This window comes from Meles meles, chromosome 3 (genome assembly GCF_922984935.1).
Source record: "Meles meles chromosome 3, mMelMel3.1 paternal haplotype, whole genome shotgun sequence".
In the NCBI taxonomy this organism is placed as follows: domain Eukaryota; kingdom Metazoa; phylum Chordata; class Mammalia; order Carnivora; family Mustelidae; genus Meles; species Meles meles.
This window is the reverse complement of record NC_060068.1, coordinates 153,626,623-153,647,744: the sequence shown is the minus strand read 5'-3', so window position 1 is coordinate 153,647,744 and position 21,122 is coordinate 153,626,623. Positions and strand designations below refer to the sequence as shown.

The window sequence follows — 21,122 nt, the reverse complement described above, 5'->3', positions numbered from 1 at the left end:
GGGACTGAGGTCCATATGATTGTCAGGTTGGGAGGGGACAGCAGAGTTCTGGTGAAGTCACCTGAATTAGGTGCGGCATGCCAGAGAGGTGTCTGATTTCTGTCCTGCGGCGGCATCTTTCCCTCTAGACACAAGCTCAGAACCTCTGACACAGTCTCATTTGCTTTGGGGCAGGCAAAGTGGAGTCTCCTCTGGATATCATGCTGTTCGCCTTGAACTGCACAACACTCAGCATCCAGTGGAGAATGCCCAGGCATCCCAGGAGCCCCATCACTGGCTATACTGTGAGTACCAGGGCCCAGCGATCTCGGTCATGGGTGTCGTCCTGGTAACTCTACGCCCTTCCCACCCTCGCTTCTCCTATAGAGGGTCTGCTTACACCAGCCCTTCCCTATTAATCACTGCCCCGGTTTCCTTACATGAAAACCAGAGCAAATGTTTCCCTTTTAAGGGTATTTGTAAGTGCCTGAAAGTCTGTTAGGATCTATGGAATCCTTACTCTGTTCAGGGAGGGGGAAAATGTAAACTAAGTAGAAGATGTGGTTCCTGCTATCCAACTGCCCATGGTCAAGTTCGGAGGCTAAAGCAGAAACATGGGAATAAAGTAAAGACATGGACAGGCAAAGTGGGGGAGGGAACAACGAGTGCATTCCTACCTATCAGAGGAGAGATTCACCAATGTGTTTTGTTGGAACAAGGTTTTTAAAAAATGAGTCAACTGTTAGGAGTTAGAAGATTTCAAATAAGTATTTGAGTTCTGAAAGCTCTGGGAATATCCAGAGAGCGGGCCACACCAGGCCCACATTCCCTACCAGGCACAGAGCCCACTGGAGCTGGGCTGCCCACTTTAGATGGGACAGAACCCCCCTCCCACTCCCCATAACACCCAGGTCCTCAACTCCCTACTGCCTCCTTTTCACCAAAAATAGGCCCTCCTCCTATTGTCGTCTTAAGGCAGAGAAATGTGTTTCTGTACTCCTATTACATAAAAAGTGGGACAATGGAAGATGACGGGAGAAAGTCGTGGTTTGGGGAAGACTAGCAGGGGCGGGGTCCAGACCCTCCTCCCACTTCACGGAGGCATCTCCCTCCCAGTGTCGGTAGGCTCATGGGAGTGCGAGCCCGGCCACTGGGGAGCTGGTGTTTGTTGTAGAACCAGGGTCAGCAGGGTCAGCAAGGCAGCGCACCTCGGAGCCCCCCCAACCACCCGGCAGCTGTGGCCGGAGCTCGAACCCCGGGCCCTTGATCTGCTAGAGGAGTGCTGGCCTGGCTCTCACCCCATGCCTGCCTCCTTTCCAGGTCTTCTACTCTGAGGTGGGTGCGGATAAATCCCTACAGGAGCGGTCGCATCGCGTGCTGTTCCAGGACCCCGTGGCCCCGGTGAGTAGTGGCAGTGAGGCCGCCCCCTCCAAGAGCACCTGTGGTTGGCGTTGCGGCGATATGCAGAAGGATTTCTGATCATGTGTGTGTCATATGTAATAATCATGTGTGCATAGTCCTCCAGAATTTACACACATCTTCATGCACGCGCCCTCATCACACACCTTGGCCCACGTGTCCCGGAAGGCAGGCACGTGCAGAAAGGGTTCTGGGGAAGCACTTCCATCCTGGACTCAACCGGCCCCCCGTGCATCCCGCGAGAAAACAGCCACCTTACAGCTGTTTTTTCGTTCATGAAGTTCGACGCCGACTTTTTAAAAATCCCCATAAAGCTTTATAAATAAATATGACCCATCTGTATCCTCCCAAGTGCCTGGAGACACAATGCAGAAGAAAATGATGTAATTTGAAATGTATATTCAAACGGTCCAAGTTGTTTATTTTTCTTGTCAAGCTCCGGTGCCCGGTCCTTCCCCTCACCAGCGACTGCCTCTCCATCCATTTCTTTTCCTCTTTCCTGTCAAGGCCTCCGCGGGTGAATTTTCCTGCCTTAGGCATGTTCTGTTTTCTTTCCTGCGCTCTCCTCCCCACCCCCCACCCCCGCCCGCCCGCTCTATTACAATTCTCCAGGAGGCTAGAGCCTTTTGAATTGCTCTGCAAGCATCCAGCCCTGGTGGCCAGAATGCAGCGGCGGTGGGGGTGTTGGCGACTATGGAGTCTGCCCCCACTGCAGGCGCGGAAGCCTTGCGTGGAAGCTGTTGCTCCCTGGGCACCTGTTGCCTGCCAGGTGCTATGCCTCCTGCTTTCCCTTCGCTTTCGCATTTAATCTTCACAACTATCCTATGACTTCATTTTACTGACGAGGATGCCGAGTCTCACTCTCAGGTGAAATTACTCTCCCCACATCACATGTTAGTGAGGAACAGCGTCCACTGGAAACCCAGCGCAGGCTGACTTCTGAGACTTGCTCTGGCTTTTTTTTTTTTTTTTTTTTTTTATTTTTATTTTTTTAATTTAAATTTTAAGTTTTTACCAAAGCTCTTCAGAAAGAAGAGGTACGCATTTGCAGCTTGTGTGTATTTTTGCAGGATACACTTTTAATCTCAGACTTTGGTGCCAGCTGCCCTCATTTGCCCCAGAAGCTCTCAGCCCCAACCTCTATGGTTTACTTTATCCTCAAAGGGGAGACCGACTTAGCCCACTGAGGTATCCTCGAGTTAAGGTTCTGTCTCATCTCAGCACTGGAACTTTCAACAACCACCTGGACCCTGCCAAGGAGCCAGCAGTATCCCCAGCCATCAGCCTGCAACATGGTCCAGGCATCAAGGGCACAGTGACGGTGACAGGTGTCTTAGAGTCTGGGCAGTGCCTCTGGAATTGAGATCCTGCCCCGAACACTGGCATCTCTGGGGAGGACATGGCAGTGCAAACGTGAAGCACGGGGCCAGGGGAGAAATAGGTGCCCTGGACTTCCAGACATCCTTCCTGCGCTTACAGGTTGGGTAACTTTGGCCAGAGTCCCCTCACCTGGCTAAGCCTTACCTTTCTCCCATGAAAGGGGTATAATAATTATACTGTTGTGAGTTCCAAATAAAATGGTATATTTAAAAGCCTTTGGTTTTAAAAATGTAAAGAAGCCAGATAGATGTTAGTGATCATTCCCGATGATCACTGCCTTTATGTTAAATACATTCTGTCTGTTAATTACATCCAGGCATTAGAGTACGCTAACAAATGATGCCTTGCCCATTTCAACACACTTTCACAGTTGCTGGTATACACCCAGTATAGGATAACACAGAGTCCCGATTCTCAGGCAGATCTCAGTCTTATTGGGAAAATCCCCTTCTCGTCGATAAACAGTTGGAAAGCAACGTAAGACCAATGTCATTAACATGCCACTTAATAGACTGAAGTTTCGAAGAGGGAGAGATTAATATGAACAAGTGGTCCAACTAGGGGCTGAGCATTGAAGCAGGAGCAGCTTCTAGAAAGGCAGAGGAGAGGGAGGGGCACTGAAATCAAAAGGAATGGTGTGAACCAAGAGGACAGGCATGCATGTGTGTGTGTTCATGCCCACATGCTCGTGCGTTCCGGTGGGGAGGTGGGGGGAGGTGCAGACTATCTAGAATGGAGAGAGGAAATCATGCGAGGACATAAAGGCAGTGAGTCAGGAAGAGGGGAAGTGTCTGGTATAACAGTGAGTTCTGGTTTCAGGACTTGCATTCAGTGTGCTGAATTACAACAAGCTAGCCTTACTGGACCTCAGTTCTCTCGTAGACAGAACAGGGATCCAAATAGTATCTATATCATGGGAGCATATCTGGGGTTTCCAAACTGCCAGCTGCTCCGGGCTGTGCAGCAAACTCATGGGGGTGCTGTGGAATGTTGCAGCTTCTCAAGGGAAAGAGGGACATCTGTGTAAACTACCACTACCAGATTGTTTGGGTAAAACTACAGAATAAATGGAACACTTGGGCATTTCTTTGCTATTATAGGTGCTGTAAAAATATTCCTGAGAGAGCAAAGGTACTGTGAGCAGAGACAGTTTGGGAACCCTCTGGCCTGTGTGATCACTAAACAGGGTCCTGGCCATGGTGCCCTCAGTACCGCAGCTGGCATGGAACAGGCACTGAGCGAGGGGGCAACAGGGCTCAGACAGAAGCTGTGTGTTCGCTGCCTGTGTCTCTCTGTGGAAGGGGTGGGGGGGGGGCTGCTCTGCTGGCTTATTTGCAACCCGGAAGTTTTCCTTTCCTTTTATGTTGTTTTGTTTTTGTTTCTCCTCTGCAGGGACAGTCTGATCACCGGGTGATTTTTGTAAGTATGCTTCAGAAAAGTTAAATCCTTGTCCCAACCCAGGATTCAGGGGGGGCTCTTTTCATCAAAATGTTGATTTTCCCACATCTTGCTCCTACTGATTGAGGCCGGAGGGACAGTGCTTAGTTCCAGTGTGAGCAGGGATAGCGGGGCGTACCAGGTGAATTTTTAATCATTTAGAAAGAAGGCGCTTTCATTCTCCTCTGTGCTGCTTCATCTCACACAGCAGAGTGAGGTTAAGGGGAACATTTTTAAAGGTTGAAGTAATTTAAGCTCTGTTCCATAACTAGGTGAAAAAGACTGAAAAGGAGAGAAGATATTTAAATGACTGAGCACTGCTACAGGGTGGTTCCCCTCCCCCCACCCTTCCTTCTCCTTTCCTCATTTTCCCTAAGGATTCCAGACCTTCCCAATAAGCCAGGATCAGGTCACCTCAAACCACTTGACTTGCTGGATTGACTGCCAAATAGGTTGGGTTATATCCTTTGATGATTTGCCAAATGGAGGCCTCTGACCGGGTTAGCGTTCGACACTTATTTTTTTCTTAGAACAACCTGCAGGTTTCAACCTGGAAAAAGTAAGTAGTAAAACAAAGCAGGGCAATTTGGTCATTTTTTAGAGTTGGAAATAGAAGCGAGTGTTTAGACTGGTAGGCTCCACACTTCCTAATCATTCATATCATTGGTAAAAAATATTTGAACACACACGTGTATTTATAAATTATGCATATGCTACTCTACTAGTATATCATGTACATTAGAATGTTCCATAGAACCTTAAAGGAGGAGATAAGACAGAAATAGAAAGTTCTTTTCTTCTGGCATCTCAAAAGATTGTCTTGCTCACCCATGGGGATACACCATCATCCTGCTTTGGAGTCCACTGGTCTGGTGACCCAGAACCATGATGGCACTTGGGTCTTATCCAAGGTTAGAGAGAGAAAATGGAGGCAGGAATCGTGAGACTGGTTATGGAGTCCCAGCTCTGTCATCACAGCAGAGGTCATCTTGGACAAAGTTACTAAACCCCTTTGAATCTCTCTGTGACTGTAAAATGAACTAGTAATGGTTCCCAGCTGGGGGTTCCTTTGTTCCCTCTGGGGCATGTGGACATAAGCGTGGATATTTTCGTGGACAAGCCTCAGGAAGGCTGCTTTCCCTGCAGTACACAGGACAGACCCATACATGGAAAATTTGTACAGCCCCAAAGTCAGTGCTGCCCTTCCTGTGAAACTCTGGAAGATACTTTCTAGCTTTCTGGGACCACTTAGGCAACAGAATCCCCCCAACTCCTACCACCACTCTGGCCCACATAGCCTTCCTCAGGGCCACCGAAAGAAAGATGTGGGGAAGATAGCACTTTTCTCTTTCTTTGGTGCCTTCCATGTAATGATGCTAGATATTCACAACCAAGGCCCAGCCTCAACTTGTAGAGTCAACTGTGAAGTTGAATCTAAGGTTATTAGCTACCAACAAGGTCATTTTAGAGCAATTGTAGAATTTTGGTGTTGAAACTTTGGCCCAGAGAAGCAAAGTGGCATCTCTAAGATCGCAAAGCTATTTGGCAGCAGAATCCGGGTCTCTTGGCTCCTTGTCCAGTGCTCTCCCACTTTGTGCTTTCTCTCAGCTCTGCTCACTGGATGCCCTTACAGTGTAGTAGTTTCCTGTCTGGGCTAGCAAACAAGATGACCTCTAGCTTCATTTCTGGAAACAAATAACCTGGGTTTCCAGCAGTAGGAGAAAAATATGGCGTGGAAGGGAGTAAAGGTGGAATCTGAAATCGGAGTCAGAGATTTACGTCCAGAGTCCTTCAGCATGGTTTTATCGTTGCAAAGAGGTATTCAGTTAAGAGTAGTCCCATCTTTAGGGGCTCCTTGTACATAGCTCTCCAGATTGTTTTTGTACGTTGGGTCACGTAATGATTAGGATAAAAGTCAAATAGTCCAAAATGCCAAGATAATAGTGATTCTAACAAAATGTGCATTCATGTTTCCTTCAAGATATAACCTGTTTGGTTATAACCAATTTCGGTGGCTTCTGTCTGTCAGAGACCTTGAATCTTTTTCCTCTGCCATCTTGTTGCTCTGCCAACCCTTCTAGCCCTCCTTCCCGTGGCCCACATTGGCTCACTGGCACATCACATTCTAGCCAATAGATGAGGAAAAGAGGAAAGGGAATGCAGCCCTTCCTAGGAAGAGATAACTCAGAAATTGCCCTCAGCATTTTAACTCAAATTCTGTTAGACAGACTTTAGCCACATGGCCACAGCTGGATGCAAGGGATACTGGGAAATGTAGTCTTTGAGTGGTGATGGCCCAGTAATATACAGGGGTTCTATGATAAGAAAGGAGAGAATGGATATGAGGAGACAATCAGTTATCCTTGTCACAGACTTTGAATGGGGGGAATGGGACTGGTACAGTAGATGTGGAGAAGGTAGTTGGACCTCTGAAAAACAAGGTGCTAGCCTGAAAATTTGTTATGCTGTGTTTGAGAGTTGGGCAGTTGGAAGCATATTAGGTTATGATGTGTCTTAGGAGGGAAACCAGACCCATTATTGTCATTACTTATGTTGTTGAACTTTCTTCTTGGATTCAGTGAACTAACTAGCCTTGCTTTTCTCTTCTTGAGATATAAATTCTCTGATCCCATGACAACCACTGGCAGTATTGGGAAGACAGAGGGGGCAGGTTTTGGGGTTTTGCATTTTAGAAGGGACTAGACAAACACAAAGTAGCATTATTTTGTAGCAAAGTATTCAGCTTTGCCTCCTCATTACCCCAAAACAGGTGTGGGAAGGGGCCCATGGAGATCGCTGAATTCACTCTGGACTCTACTCCAAGAAAGCAGTTTCTCTCACTGCTTCTCACTACATTGTATAAAATAAAATCCAAGAGAGATAAACATTTTGACTTGTTCTCAAACTTCCACAAGGCAACAAACGCTTAGTTTTTTGATTTCGAGAAGAGCATATACAGTATCTTATGTAGTTTGATGCAAGTAGTTATAAAATACTTGAAGATGGAAATAGAAAGATCTGTGGAATTGTGTGGTATTTTAATAAAGAATCCAAGGGTTATCCCTAGTCACAATATAGTGAGAGATTCCATTTGGAAGGATTGATGTCAGGGGAAGAAATGATGGTTATTAAGTCATTGAGTCCAGCTCCTCTTTCCATGACCCCAGGTCCCCAGTGCCCTTGCCCCGCACCCCCTTATGCCACCTACTTAACTGGTCAAAACAGGAAAAGGCTGGGAATAGTTGGCTCTGGGAGGGTCACTTTCTACCTGTCTGCCTATTAGAATATACCTGGGCTACAGGTAGAGCTGATCTTTCATATCTAATAAAGGGTTTGTTTTGTAATCTACATAAGCAACATCAACAAGTCTAATGTCTCTTGGTTTTCAGTGATATTTTTTTTAATGACCTGCACATTCCAGTCTTTTTCAGGTTTTCAGTAATAACTTTTAAATTTTCAATACATAAACTTATATAAGTAAAATAAAATTCTTAATAAATTCATAAACTTACATAAATAAAATAAATTATATTGTTTTAATTAATTCATAAATTCGTACACTTACATAAATAAAATAACATTCTTAAATAAAATAATAATCTGATCTTCAGTGTTTATAAGTATTTATTATTGATTTAAATGTTATTTAATATTTTTTGTACATGTATTTTTGAATTAGAACTTGGGCCTTGAGGTTAAAAAAAGCAGGATTCAAATCCCCATTTTGCCACTTACTAAATTTATGTTCTTCAGCAAATCATTAACTTTTCAGAGATTCTCTTTTCTCCTCTGTAAATGAAAGTAAGAGTGGTATCTACTTCACAGGACTGAAGAAAGAATTAAATCAGGCTACGTGCTCCTAGAACAGAGAAAACACACAATACATGGTAATAGTAGCCGTATTTGGTATTGGCTTAGAGCTAATATCTATAATAATCTATAACCATACTGCTCCTCCCACGTGTCATTCCAGCATAAGGACTTCCGGGGGAAAAGATCCTAAAGCAAAAGTCTGTGAGGGCATTGGTTTGAAAGTATACCCTTGTTCTCATGGGAAGAGCCTGGGCATGGCTGATGAGAGAGAAGTGAGAAGTTTTTCATCCACCTGCTACCTCCAGTCTCTTAATATCTCACTTGACATGGAACGGGGGGACAGATAGTGGAACTGAGATGCACAGATGCAAGGAGTTAGGACCTGAAGGGGGCTTGGGGTGAGGTCCCTATGTTCAGCCATGCCCCCTTGTGCAGCTGCATGGAAGATGGAGCAGAGCAGGAAGGAGAGGAGGAGGGACTGGGGGCAGACACCCTCAGGGAGCCTGTAGAAATGGCCGAGCTTCAGAGGAAGTGGAGGGAGGGAGCAGGTCTGAAAGGCACGTGGAGGTGGGTAAGAGAAAGTCAGCCTGTCTCTGGAGTTGCCAACCCCAGGGCCTGGGACAGTGGTACCGACGCTGTTAATCAAGATGGAGGGGTCAGTCATAGAAGCTGGTTCTCGATGAGGTCATCTGCTTATACTGGACACCTTGATTGGATTTCTTTCTTTCACTCATTCACTTTCTTTCCTCCATTTATTCATTCATTCATCCAGAAAGCATTGCTTAAACATTCACTACCTATCTCTACTAAGCTTTAGGTTGCCAGAGGAATAAGAACTTGCTCCTGCCCTCAAGTGGGTGGGGAGAAGGTGACAAATAAACAGACACGATCTGAGGTGAGTGGTGCTAAGATGGAGGTACACCAAGGACGCGAGGGACGTGTAGAGGAGGGGCGCCTAACCAGACTGGAGGCTGGGGGTCAGAGAAATGAGGTAATGTCTCAGCTGAACTGAGTCATGAAGGATGAGCAGGGGTGAGCCAGGCAAGAGTGGGGAGAAGGGCATTTCATGTAGAAGGAGCAGCAGGTTCAAAGGCCCAGAGGCAAGGAATTGAATGGCATAAATTTGAGCCCTGCCAAGTTCTTACGTCTGACTGGAATGTAGAATACAAGGAAAGGAGGTGACATGAGATGGTGCTGGAAGGATCAACAGGGGGATGCACCTCTGCCATCCTGAGGGGATTATAAAATGGGAAGTGACATGCTCAGATTTGAGGTGTGGGAAGACAACTCTAGCAGGTGAGGTCTGTACTGGTGGTGTAGGCAGTGTAGGTGGACAGAGAATCGGAACCCACTGTCATAATTATGGGGACTTGGACTTAAGCGTCTATGAGGACGAGATGACCTAAACAGATTCAAGTGACGTGAGCAAGTCCCAGTGACAGTATTGGTAACTGGCTGAATGGTGGTTAGAGAGGAGGTGAACACAGAGAGGAGAGTGTCAAGAGTTTGTTGTTTGGCTCATGAGAGAGCGAATGCACCATGGGAAGCAATTCCTTATCTTGTTTTCAGTAACGGGAGGAGAAAAGTTGAGGTGAAATTTGGTTATGTTGAACCTCAGCGGCTTGGTAGTTGTTGGGTAGAGATAGTCTAGAGGGGGTTGCAAACCCGTGTCTGGACATCAAGAGGGCGGCCAGAGCTGAGAGGCAGATTTGGGAGGTGTCAAGCGAAGGTGGTTCTGGAAGCTGAGGAAGTAGTAGCTGAGCTTACCCAGGCAAGACGACAGAGTGAGAGGGCGAGATGGCAAGGGATGACTCCCTGGGAAAAACCAATACCTGTGGGGCAAGCAGAGAAAGGGGAATGGGTGGAGGGTATTGAGAAGGAGCAATGAGATAAGTAGAAAGAGACCAAGGAGGAGCATTGTCATGGCTTCCAAGGGAACCAAGAAATTTAAGAAGCAAGGCTAGGCAACAGTACTGAAAGATACAAGAAGTCAAGTACAGAAAATCATCCCCATTGGATTTACTACAAAGTTGTGTGGTGACCTTGCATAGCAAGAATATCTCAGTAGTTTCATAGAGCAGAGAGGACGGGGAGGGGTGAATCAGAAGTGGAGGCAGCCCCTTTAAGAAAGTTGCCCCTGTGGAGAGGAGGTGGGCACAGGTGTGCTGGAGAATACTTGACTGTTCTTGAGGTGGGAGAGACTTGAGCACAGTGAGTAATCCCAGAAGGACCCAGTAGGTAGGGGAGGGGATAGAGTCACAGAAGGCAGGCAACAGATGGAATGCAGAGCGCAGGAGGTGAGCCGAGCCCCGCATCCGGGGCTCATGTACCTGGCTGCCCTTTTGTCTCAGCTGAGAGCTTTACACTACCCCGGGGGCCCTGCCTTCCACAGATTCTGATTTAAGTGGTCTGGAGTGGAGTCCAGGCATTGGTATTTTTTTTTTAGCGATTCTTATGTGCACTCAGGGTTAAGGACTCCCGTAGTAAGTATTCGACAAGTCTTTGTTGAATCCTTCTAAAAAGTTTTGTTGATCAGCAGGCACATTCTCCATAGCAACAATGACTCTTTGATCATCTGCAGAGGCGGCTCTAAAGAAGTCCAAGACAGGGTCCCTGCTCTCAAGGGGCTTACAGCCCCAGAGGAGAAATAGGAGTACATGATTTATAATATTTAAAAGTACTGATCAGGGGGCGCCTGGGTGGCTCAGTGGGTTAAAGCCTCTGCCTTCGGCTCAGGTCATGATCCCGGGGTCCTGGGATCAAGCCCCACATCGGGCTCTCTGCTCCGCGAGGAGCCTGCTTCCTCCTGTCTCTCTGCCTGCCTCTCTGCCTAGTTGTGATTTCTCTCTGTCAAATAAATAAAATATTAAAAAAAAAAGTACTGATCAGTGGCACAGCCTTTGGTAGGGTAAGATCAGGCCTAGATGAGCAGATGTCATGGGGAAGGTTGGGGCCTCAGAGGAGTGGTGGAAGGTAGGTAAGCAGGGAAGAGGAGGGGCCTCACACGGGACAGTAGTCATGACAACCCATTTCTTGAGGACATCCCTCATCCCAGCTACTTTACACACATTATCCCAAATATTACAGCTATGCAAGACAGTTCTATATCATCTCCATTTTACAGAGGAATAAACTGAGGCTCAGGGGATTTAATTTCAAGGCCACAGCTAGCAATAAGTGGCAGAATCAGGATTCAAGCCAAAGACTAATTGGTTCCAAAGCCCGTGTCCTTTCCACTGTAGTGTGCTGGGACCAGTGGGACCCAGACTCCCTCTTCCTAGTTAGCACTGTAGCCCCCGGGACATATTGCTTTCAGCAAAGCCTGAAGCGGAGCAAGTCTTCTCCAGCTGGGGCTACTCTGGTCAGGGACATGGTGCAGGTGAAGTTCATATACATCCTTCATCATTGTGGGGTTCCTGGACCCGTAGCAGCACTTGGAAACTTCTTAGAAATGCAGATTCTCGGGCCCCTTCCCACATGTACTGAATCAGCAACCCCGGGGTGGGGGGAGGGCAGGCCCAGCAATTTAAGAAGCCCTCCTGGTGATTGTGATGCAGCTAAAATTTGAGAACCAAAGTTTGAGACCCTTCTTTACCGGTACAAATCAAGAACTCAGTTTGTTGTTGTGGCTAGTCTCTGAACATCTGTGATGTGCAAATGGAGAAAAAAAACTGGTGAATTCCAACCCTGGAAAGATGATTCCCTGAATTCTAGCAGCTCAGTACTCTGATCAAGGAACTCAAATGTTAAAAGCAAGATCTGATAAGACGACTGAGTCTCTGTTCTCGAACCGTGTATAGATGCCAGTAAAGGGTAACTCTCTGGAGATATGTGATGGTGTTTTCCTCTTTGCAATTTTAAAACTTGGCCAATCCTAGAGAAAGCAAAGCAATCTGTCATAAGCAGTTTCACAGGGGCCTCAAGGTACAGTCCTTCTGGAAATTGTCTGGTTCTCTTGAAAAGAACTTCTGGTCATTGATGCATTTCCTGTTTGGTCATTGACAGGAGGAAGTGATCGGAGATTTGAAACCAGGCACTGAATATCGAGTGAGCATAGCAGCTTACAGCCAGACTGGCAAAGGGCGGCTTAGCTCTCCTCAGCATGTTACCACTTTGCCCCAAGGTAAAATGGGTTTAATTCATTAAGTGTAGAAAAGCAATGGCTGCTATTCACTCATCCCTTCATTCAGTGTATACCAGTGAGGACCTACTATGTGCCAGGCACTGGGCAAGGCTCTGGTGATGAACCAAAAGGGGCATAGCCTTTGTCCTCTCAAAACTTAGTGGGGTGGGTCAAGACATTACCTAGTTAAGGTGTAGTCATGGATGGTGGTAAATGCTATTTAGTGCTGTAAGAACATGTAAAAGGAGATCCCATGCAGGGGTGAGGTGAGAATTCCCTGGGAAAATGACTGACCAGTAAGGGGGAATCAGGAAGGGGAGGAAGGAGAGTGGGAGAGGAGATTTTATAGGCAAAGGGAACCCAACAAAGGCTCATTAAGGTGGTGCTTTGCTGGGCACCAGGGGACAGAGGTGGCTCCATCATCACCGTTCACAAGCTTATTGTGGAGGGAGAAGCAGATGGTAGGTGAGCAGCTCCAGGCCATCTGAGCAGGCTCTGGAGCATTCAGGAGGGAGACCTCCTCCACCCTCAAGTCTGAGGGAAGATTCTAGAAAGATCCATATTTTTGGCCCAAAGTTTGAAAACTACATAGGATTCCTCTAGGAGAGACAGCAAGAAAAAATGTTTCTGGCATAAGCAATAGTATAAGTAAAGGCTAGGAGATGTGAAAGTCTGGATATGAAAATAGTAAGAGCAGTTTCCTTGGGGCGATAAGATTGTGGGTGATTCTTACATCTTTACACATGAGGGTGGGAGGGCATGTCCCAAACATCCTACCATTGGTATGCGTTCTGATGGTTGGGGCAACATAAGCACACACACGCATGTGCACTCACGTATGCACACACACACACGTGCACACAAAATTGAACTTGAGTGACAGTAATGTTATGTATTTCGTTTTCCTTGCGAGTGTCCATTCCAACATGCAAACAAAGATGGAAGGTTACTAGGAGGTGGGCGTGTAGTTGAGGATTTTAAAGGGTATGCACTATTGTGTGTCCCAGAGCTGACTGTGTGGTCTTAATTTAGTTAGATTTCAGCCAGGGCATTGAGGGAAGGAGGGAAGCCCTGTTCTCATTTCAAACTTTACATGGTATTTTCAGTTGTGATTATTTTTCTGTGTTCGTTTGGCTTGGATTTGGAGGCTGTTCTGAATAGAGATGTTTCTGTTTTCGTTTTTTTAATTTTTAATTTTTTATTAACATATAATGTATTATTAGCCCCAGGGTACAGGTCTGTGAATCGCCAGGTTTACACACTTCACAGCACTCACCATAACACATACCCTCCCCAATGTCCATACTGAATAGAGATGTTTAAACTGTAGGAAGCACATGTGCTTTTTATATATTAAACATCTTCAGCAGCAAAGACCACAGTCAACTCTAAGTGTTTGCTGTCCCACATAGATACCTGCCTGCCTCCGACAGCGCCCCAGCAGCCACACGTCACTGTGGTCTCAGATTCTGAGGTGGCCCTGTCTTGGAAACCTGGAAGGAGTGAAGGAAGCTCCCCGATTCAGTACTATTCTGTGGAATTCATCAGGTAAGTTTGTGTGTCACACTCAAAAACAGCATGTATTGACCTCATGTGTTCCAAACATGACAGAATACTATGTGGAGAGTTGTCTCCACTGCACGTGCATTTAAGAGAAGCCAAAGGCTTGAAGACCTACATTTATACTTTTATACTCTGTTTACACCTCTTCAGACCCGGGTCATCTGGTAAACCCAGTGCTCACCCTACATCTTCCTCATCTCCCCTCTACCGTCAGGACTATCCTAGGCTCTGAAAACTCCCCAGGCATCATTGCCAACACACCTGCCCACATTTCAAGCTTGAAACTTGCCTCCCTGGCTTTGGAACATTATATCTGAAGTTTAAATATTTGATGGTGATTTTTCTTGAGGAAGGGGAGAAAAACAAATATAAGTCATTGTTTCCTCCACATCCTTAATGCTGTGAGGCAGGTGTCTTGGTTTGGTTTCCACTTTTTTCTCTTACCCACCTCTCTAGTTCTTGTTACTTAGCTTATCAGAGGGTAGAAGAGTAATGAGGAATTCTTCCAAAATCTTACAGACAGAAAAACATGGATTCTCAATGCCGCTATGTAATTGTAAGCAAAAATAAACAAACAAAAACAAAAACAAGGCACACATGCACCCCCCCCATTCACACACATACATGCACACACCAAGCAAAAGGAGTTCCTAATCTAAGGCCCTTCCTCTGAGCTCCACCTGAGTTGGAGTGTGAACCAAAGCAGCTGGCAGTTGCACACAGATGTGGGGAATTAGTGTTCCCTCCATTAAAGGTGGTAGTGGTTGTCTAAGACCTGCTTCTTCATGGACCCATAAAGAGACTAGTTCAGCACCTCATTCCCGAGACTGTCTGAAGCTGGGACCAACTGATTCTGCCAAGATTTTGATTAGCCCTGCTCTGTGGCTTGACTTCCTAGCCTTCTCATCCATGGTGGAAAATAGATCCTTGTTTCTGCAGAGAAGTGCTGCTCTGAGCCCCTTTAATGCATGAGGACAGAGCTCGTTTCAGGCAGGACTTGTTGAGTAGCAGGTGGTGGAAGCCTGGAAGATAAGGCAGGAATGTAGTGACTGCTGGGACTCTCAAGTCCAGTGGCAAATCTAGGTTCAGGGAGGATCTGATATGTGCCAAAGCAGCCGTTTGTCTCCATCTATCTCTGTGCTATGCTTTCACCTTTATTGGCTGCATTTTCAAGTAGGCTTTTCTGGTGTGGTGGCAAGATGGCTGCCAGACCCCAAAGACTTGCCATCCTCTAGCGTAACTCCCCACTGGAAAAGAGTGGCCATTTCTCAGTGGACCCATTGGAGTCTCAGTGTCCACTCTAACTGGCCAGCCTTGGGTTCCTTCTCTCTGAGCCAACCACTGTGGCCAGGGAAGAGGCTATACTAATTGATCAGGCCTTTGCTCATATTCTGAGCTCTGGAACTAGGGCCCAGTGGGTCATTTACACCAAAGTACATGGATTAAGAGAGTTCAGAAGGGTTGGTTCCTCCAAGGAAAATTGTGGTGCTATTAATGTAAAAGGGGCAAAGCAGATGCTGGGAAAATGGGGCGGGGGGGAGGATGCCCACTGGAAAGCGCCAGACCGATGCTCATTATTCAGGATTATCTACCAGCCCTCTACCGAACAAATTTGGTAGGCAAAGCTGGAGTGTGCCTGGGATAGAAAAGATTCTAATCCTGTTTCTGGTAGTAGTTAAACATGAAACACTGAGAGTCCTAAAACTTCAGCTTGCTCATTCTTAAAACTCTGAGGGGAACTTAACATTTCTAATGCACTTGTCTACCACCAGCAAAGCAAAATGTAATACTTTGAAATTTGGGGAAATGCAAAATTTTTCATGGTAGCCCAGCAGACCATCTATGTAACGCCCAGCAAAGATGATGGTTATCATTTATTTTTAATGTTGTACTAAACCATGTATTTTGAAAACTGGTTTTAAGTCTGACATATTGGCAAAAGGTAGAAATTGAACCAGGTGGTGGGTAATAGGGAGGGCACGTACTGCATGGAGCACTGGGTGTGATGCCAAAACAATGAACACTGTTATGCTGTAAATAAGCAAATAAAAATAAATAAATTAATTAAAAAAAAAAAAGGTAGAAATTGAAGTTTCTTAACCCGTGTGCCCTACTGAATGTGGACGATGAAAGGGATTCATTGAGTTTAGAACCAGAAGAACTGGAAGAAAGCTCTTTTGCCATCACTTGCCAGCCTGGAAGCCAGGTGTAAACTGACTTCCTGTCCTGAAACCTCAGCGCCTCTCAGAGTTTGGGGTCCCCCCACAGGCTGACCAGATACAGGAGCTCGAGAGCACATTGGTTATTTTATTTGGAAGCAAGAATGAGAAGGTGGGGAGAGGGAGACAGGGAAGGAGGAGGATGTATAACTGTGTCCCTGAAGTCACTTCTGCAGGCCGCAGGGTCTTCTTCCATGGGGGCTTGATTTCACTGAACTCTTCCTGAAGTATGCAGAATTCCTCTCAGACTTGCCTGTCCAAAGGACAGGTCCACATGGCAGCTGCTGCTGAAACCAGAAGTGGGACGAAGGGAGGTGATGTGGGCCCCCCAAGCACTGACCTCCAGTCCTTATCTGCAGTATATGGGTCATAACCTTCCAGCCTTACAGTGTGTGGCCGGGAGGCTTGGCTGCAATCTCATAGGAGAAAGAGCTTTGTAGATGTTAAAACCTATGAGGCTGTATAGTGTATAGGGGTCTTACGTAACCACATTTAATAATTCTCCTTCTTCACCAAGAAAAATGCACTTTAGTATTCAGAACAGTCTCTAACGTTTGAGGGTTTAGGTCCTAGATTTTTAAGTATCGACATTTAAAAATTATATACCATTCTAACAACCTGCTAATTTTTTTTTTTTTAACTTCAACCTGCTAATTTTTAAAAAAGAAAATTATCTTGACAAATATAACTTTACAGTGTTCTGGAAAACTAACTTTGAATTTAGAGTTCTTGGACATTTTGGAGTTCCAAATGGAAGGGACATGGTGGAATGGGGAGAGCTCCTGCCCCTTGTATCCAGCCTCCATGCTAAGATTTCTGCCTCTATTATCTCTTCCAGAATTTTTGACTCTGGTCAAATGATTTTACCTCAGAACCTCCATGTCCTCCTCTGTAATAGCAAGCTGCTATAACCCTCATTGTAGAATTGTTGGCTACAGTCTTTACAAAGTGTTTCTACATCATAGACATTTAATGGCTATTCATTTTCTTCCCTCCACACCATGATTTCCCTTTTACAAAGAAAGAAATTGAGGCTCAAGTGCTTAAATTGCTTTGCCAAGGTAAAAATGACTGGTTGGGGACAGAAACACAATCAGAAATCTCCTGACTTCCAGCCCAGTGCTCTTTTTGTGAAACCCTACATGTCCCTTTCACATCTGTGATCCGCCTTCTGAGGTGGTAGGCGCATAGGCTCAGCCCTCCCAGAGACCTGCTGGGAAGGAACGGTGAAGCCTCATCTTAGGCTGCTGTTTGCTGTTGTTCCAGAATGAAAGCTTTCACAACTTGTGGTATTTAATGTTTGGCCACAGAATAAATCCCCATATTCACTTGTAAACATCTCAGAGCCTATCCCATTCCAGTGAGTGCTCATGGATATCTTTAGAGAGAGCTTTGTGAGCTCTAAATCAGACACTGCAATTAGTATGAAAAGCTTTTGGGGGTCTTTAGTCATTATTCTATTTTCCCCAGAAAGATTTGCTTCATGTTAACATTTCAGTTCCTTTTGCCCAGATACCTCCCCTTGTGCACAAACACCTGGGACAGGCCTTTGAGCTGAAAGTTTCTTGTTGTAGCCAAGAGACAGGCCTTTGGGAACCAAGGCTCAGAAACTGTAGAAATCAGGTTCCTGCCGGAAGTTATCCTCAGATTTCAGTTCTCCTGTAAGTCCTGTCTCTGGAAGATGAGCTTCTCCTTCCTCTCTCTGCCTTGGTAGGCGCTTATACATCGGTTGTTCTTCTTATTCAGTGAGGATGATGATGTCAAAGGCATTGTTAAGAAATTGTTGAAAAGCTTTTAAAGAGGCATTTAACTGGCTGATAAAAGATTAACCGCAGAAATTATACTGGGCCAGAGTATGGGGGTTCTGACTGCACCTTTGCTAGTTTTGGTGATATTTCAAGTGGACATTATGTATTTATGGTGCTCCCTTGAATCATAGGCTTAAGACCAAGCAAATTTCTTATTTCTCATCCAACTTCTGCCTCCTTAAAAATGGAGGACATCCATAGGGTGACCCCCTGAAGCGTGCTCTCAGTGACTTGGTCTCTGGCTCAGGGAGGATGAAGCTTTAGATGAACATAATCTTCTGATCTCCCCCGAAGTTGGCCTGAGGGTTATTTTTTCACTTCCTCGCTAAGAGTAGATTTGTAAAATATTTCATCAGTGTAGAAAACATTTGAAGAGGCAGATTCTAGTAAGCCTGTATGCTGTAAGACATTTTGCAGTGTTTTTACAACTTTTATGTTTTTTAAAACAAAAAAGTCCTGCATTTGAGGTGAAGGAGAATTTTTTTTTTTTTTCTAAAGTGATACTGAAAATTTCTTTGGGGGCAGCAATACTTACTGTTTATTAAAATAAGAACCAAGCATAAATATAGCTACCTATGTTTTGAAATATTTTGGCTATAAATATCTGAGAAACTTTTCTCCTTCTGCCTAAGAATTTCCCCTGGGTAAGTGCCTTTCTCATAAGCAAAAAATATATACTATGGTGGCAATGAAAACGAAAGGCCTGGAAAAATATTCTTTATCTCTGATGTTCCAATTGGGGTGCCATGCCCCACGTATGCTGTCTGTCAGGTGGGTAAAAGTTTTCATTTAACTTAAGTATAGTTTTTCTGTATGTGTGACATGATGGGTTAAAATTATTCGAGCTTTGCATTGACAGTTGCTGGAAAGGGTAGATAAAGCTTTCAGTGGCTGTTATTTTTTTTTTAGTTTTTATTCAAATTCCAATTCATTAACATGAGTGTACTGTTCATTTCAGGTGTACAGTATAGTGAATCAGCACTTCCGTACATCACCCCGTGCTCATCACAGGTGCCCTCCTTTATCCCTGTCAACCATTGACCCAGCCCCCCACCAACCTCCCCTTTGGCAGCTATCAGTTTTCTACAGTTAAGAGTCTGTTTCTTGGTCTGCCCCTCTCTCTCTCTTTACTCCCCCTTCGCTCATTTGTTTTGTTTCTTAAATTCCACATATGAGTGATAGTGGCTCTTTTTAATAAAAAAGTCACCACTGGCTTATTTGGAGTCCATGTGAAAGTTCAAAATATTCTATGTATGTATTAAGGACATTGGTCAAGAAGTGTTGATCTCAGTCTGAGCCCAAGACAGTTATACTAATAAAGGAGAAAAAGCAGTGTGTTTCCTCTTTTCCCTTTCACACCTTTCTACTTAAGTAATTCCCTGCTCTGTTGCAGATGCCTTCCATAATAAGACTTGCAAAATTCATCTTCACACAGGGCTGCTTCCAAGCTGATCGCAGTGCCTACAGATTGGTTTTTCTTGAGAATCTTAAGGTCATACACACTTGGATGGATTTTAAAAATTATTTCACAAATTGATATTTTTGTCAAAGTCATCTGTCTTTCCATCCCATCAAAAACTCTTCCTTAATCTGCAAGTAACAAATGAATTTAATTAGTTTGCTCACAGGAAGTTACCTTGTAAAGGCTGTTACTAAAATGAAGATGAAATCTGGGATTCAGAATAGAAACTGAATGGATTATGGATTTTCCTTGAGTAGTTTTAAGGGATGATGTGATTTGACTCATGGTCAAGGTCACAGACTCCAAAGGTTAAAGTTTCTCATTTAGAATTGAGACTTTAGAGAAAAAACTCTTGGTTACCAGAGGGGAGGTGGGTGGCTCGGGGGATGGGTGAAACAGGTGATGGGGATTAAGGCATGCACCTGTTGTGATGAGCACTGGTTCTTGTATGGACATGTTGAATCACTATATTGTATACCTGAAACTAATATAACACGGTATGGTAACTATATTGAAATTAAAAACTTAATAAAGAAAGAATTGAGACTTAGTATCCAATTCTTGGTTTCATCTTTCAAGTTAGAATTTGTTCAGATGTGGGATCAGAGGACACAGCTTGGAGCTGGCCTCTAAACTTGGGCACAATGCTCAATTTCATTTCTTAGCTTCCTTATGTGTAAAATCAGGCCGGACCATCTGCCCTCTGAATCCCAGTGACTGTGACCGCTGTTCTCATGACGAAGATGAGTACTGCATCAGCTCTGGAGCGAGATCCCTGGTCCAACCCTCCCCCCTGACCACTTCCAAGCTGTGTCAGCTTAAGTGGATTATTTAACTTCTCTTTGCCTCTGGAGTTGTGAGATTAAATGCATTGATGCTCACGAAATGTACAGAACAGGTCCAGGCACACGAAAGTGCTCTGTCAGTGTGAACCATTGTTATTATGGCTTTGGAGATAGGTATCTTCTGCTTTTGTATAGATCCCTGTTCTTTCCTGGTTAGAAGTCTTTACGTTTGTCATTCTCTGCCAGGGTAGTTCTTCTGCCCCTTTACCTGACTAACTCTTATTCATCCTTCAGGAACACTGCTGAAGTACCACCTCCTCCAGGAAGCCTTCCTTGAACCCCTGCCCCCTCCCCAGACAGGGTTAGGTACACCTGTAACATTTCCTTGCGACACTCAGCACACTTGTAGTTAATTACTTGCCCAAGGTCTATCCTTCTCGGTAGGACATGAGGGCAACATCTTGACTTGCTCCCCTTTGTAGAACTTAGCACCTAACCTGGGGTGAACACACCACGCGTCGCATAGGTGCTGGTGAACATTTGGACACAGCAGTTACGGGATTGCATTTAGAGGATACCCAAACTAGCTGGAATGTTGCACATGTTCCTCAAGCTCTCTGAGCCCTACTTTCAGCCACTATAAAACATGGATAATGACAGTGGCTACCGGGAGAGGCTTGGGAGGATGAAAAGTTTTTGGTGCGGCACATAGAAAGGTAGCTTATGGAAGGTATTTTTTTTTTAAATAAATGTTGGTTCTTTGCCCTAAGCCACGTGGAAATGGAAATGTATTGACACATGAACTGGAGACAGGGGATCAATGAATCCTTTACCACTAATCTCAGAGGCCACAACACACCTTACTAACTACAGTAGTGTAAGCCAGGCAAAACTCAACATGAGCCTGACCGTACATCTCTCTCCTCTCCCCCCATCCCAAGTTATCTATTGCTTTTGTTTTCTTGTCACTAAAGGAGTATTGGTATATGGCAACGCTTCAAATAATACATACTATAAAACTAACGTGGAAATTCCCCTTGTTCTATTATTTCATACTGAATTATAACTTGTGTTTTGGAGCTCTTCATAATATGTAAATGAATTGCCAACTTTTTTCATAGCATTTTACTAGAA

At 45.0% G+C, this 21,122-nt stretch overlaps 1 protein-coding gene across 2 annotated transcripts in view; it reads left to right on the top strand.

The window, feature by feature from the left end:
• EGFLAM (EGF like, fibronectin type III and laminin G domains) overlaps positions 1–21,122 on the top strand; it is a 177,645-nt gene that overhangs the window by 68,020 nt on the left and 88,503 nt on the right. For both annotated transcript variants that reach the window (XM_046001092.1, XM_046001091.1), the window contains exons 2-6: positions 175–284; positions 1,300–1,380; positions 4,171–4,197; positions 12,034–12,151; positions 13,564–13,699. In XM_046001092.1, coding sequence (XP_045857048.1) covers positions 201–284; positions 1,300–1,380; positions 4,171–4,197; positions 12,034–12,151; positions 13,564–13,699 — 446 coding nt within the window. In that variant the 5' untranslated portion in view covers positions 175–200. The remainder of the gene's footprint in view (positions 1–174; positions 285–1,299; positions 1,381–4,170; positions 4,198–12,033; positions 12,152–13,563; positions 13,700–21,122) is intronic.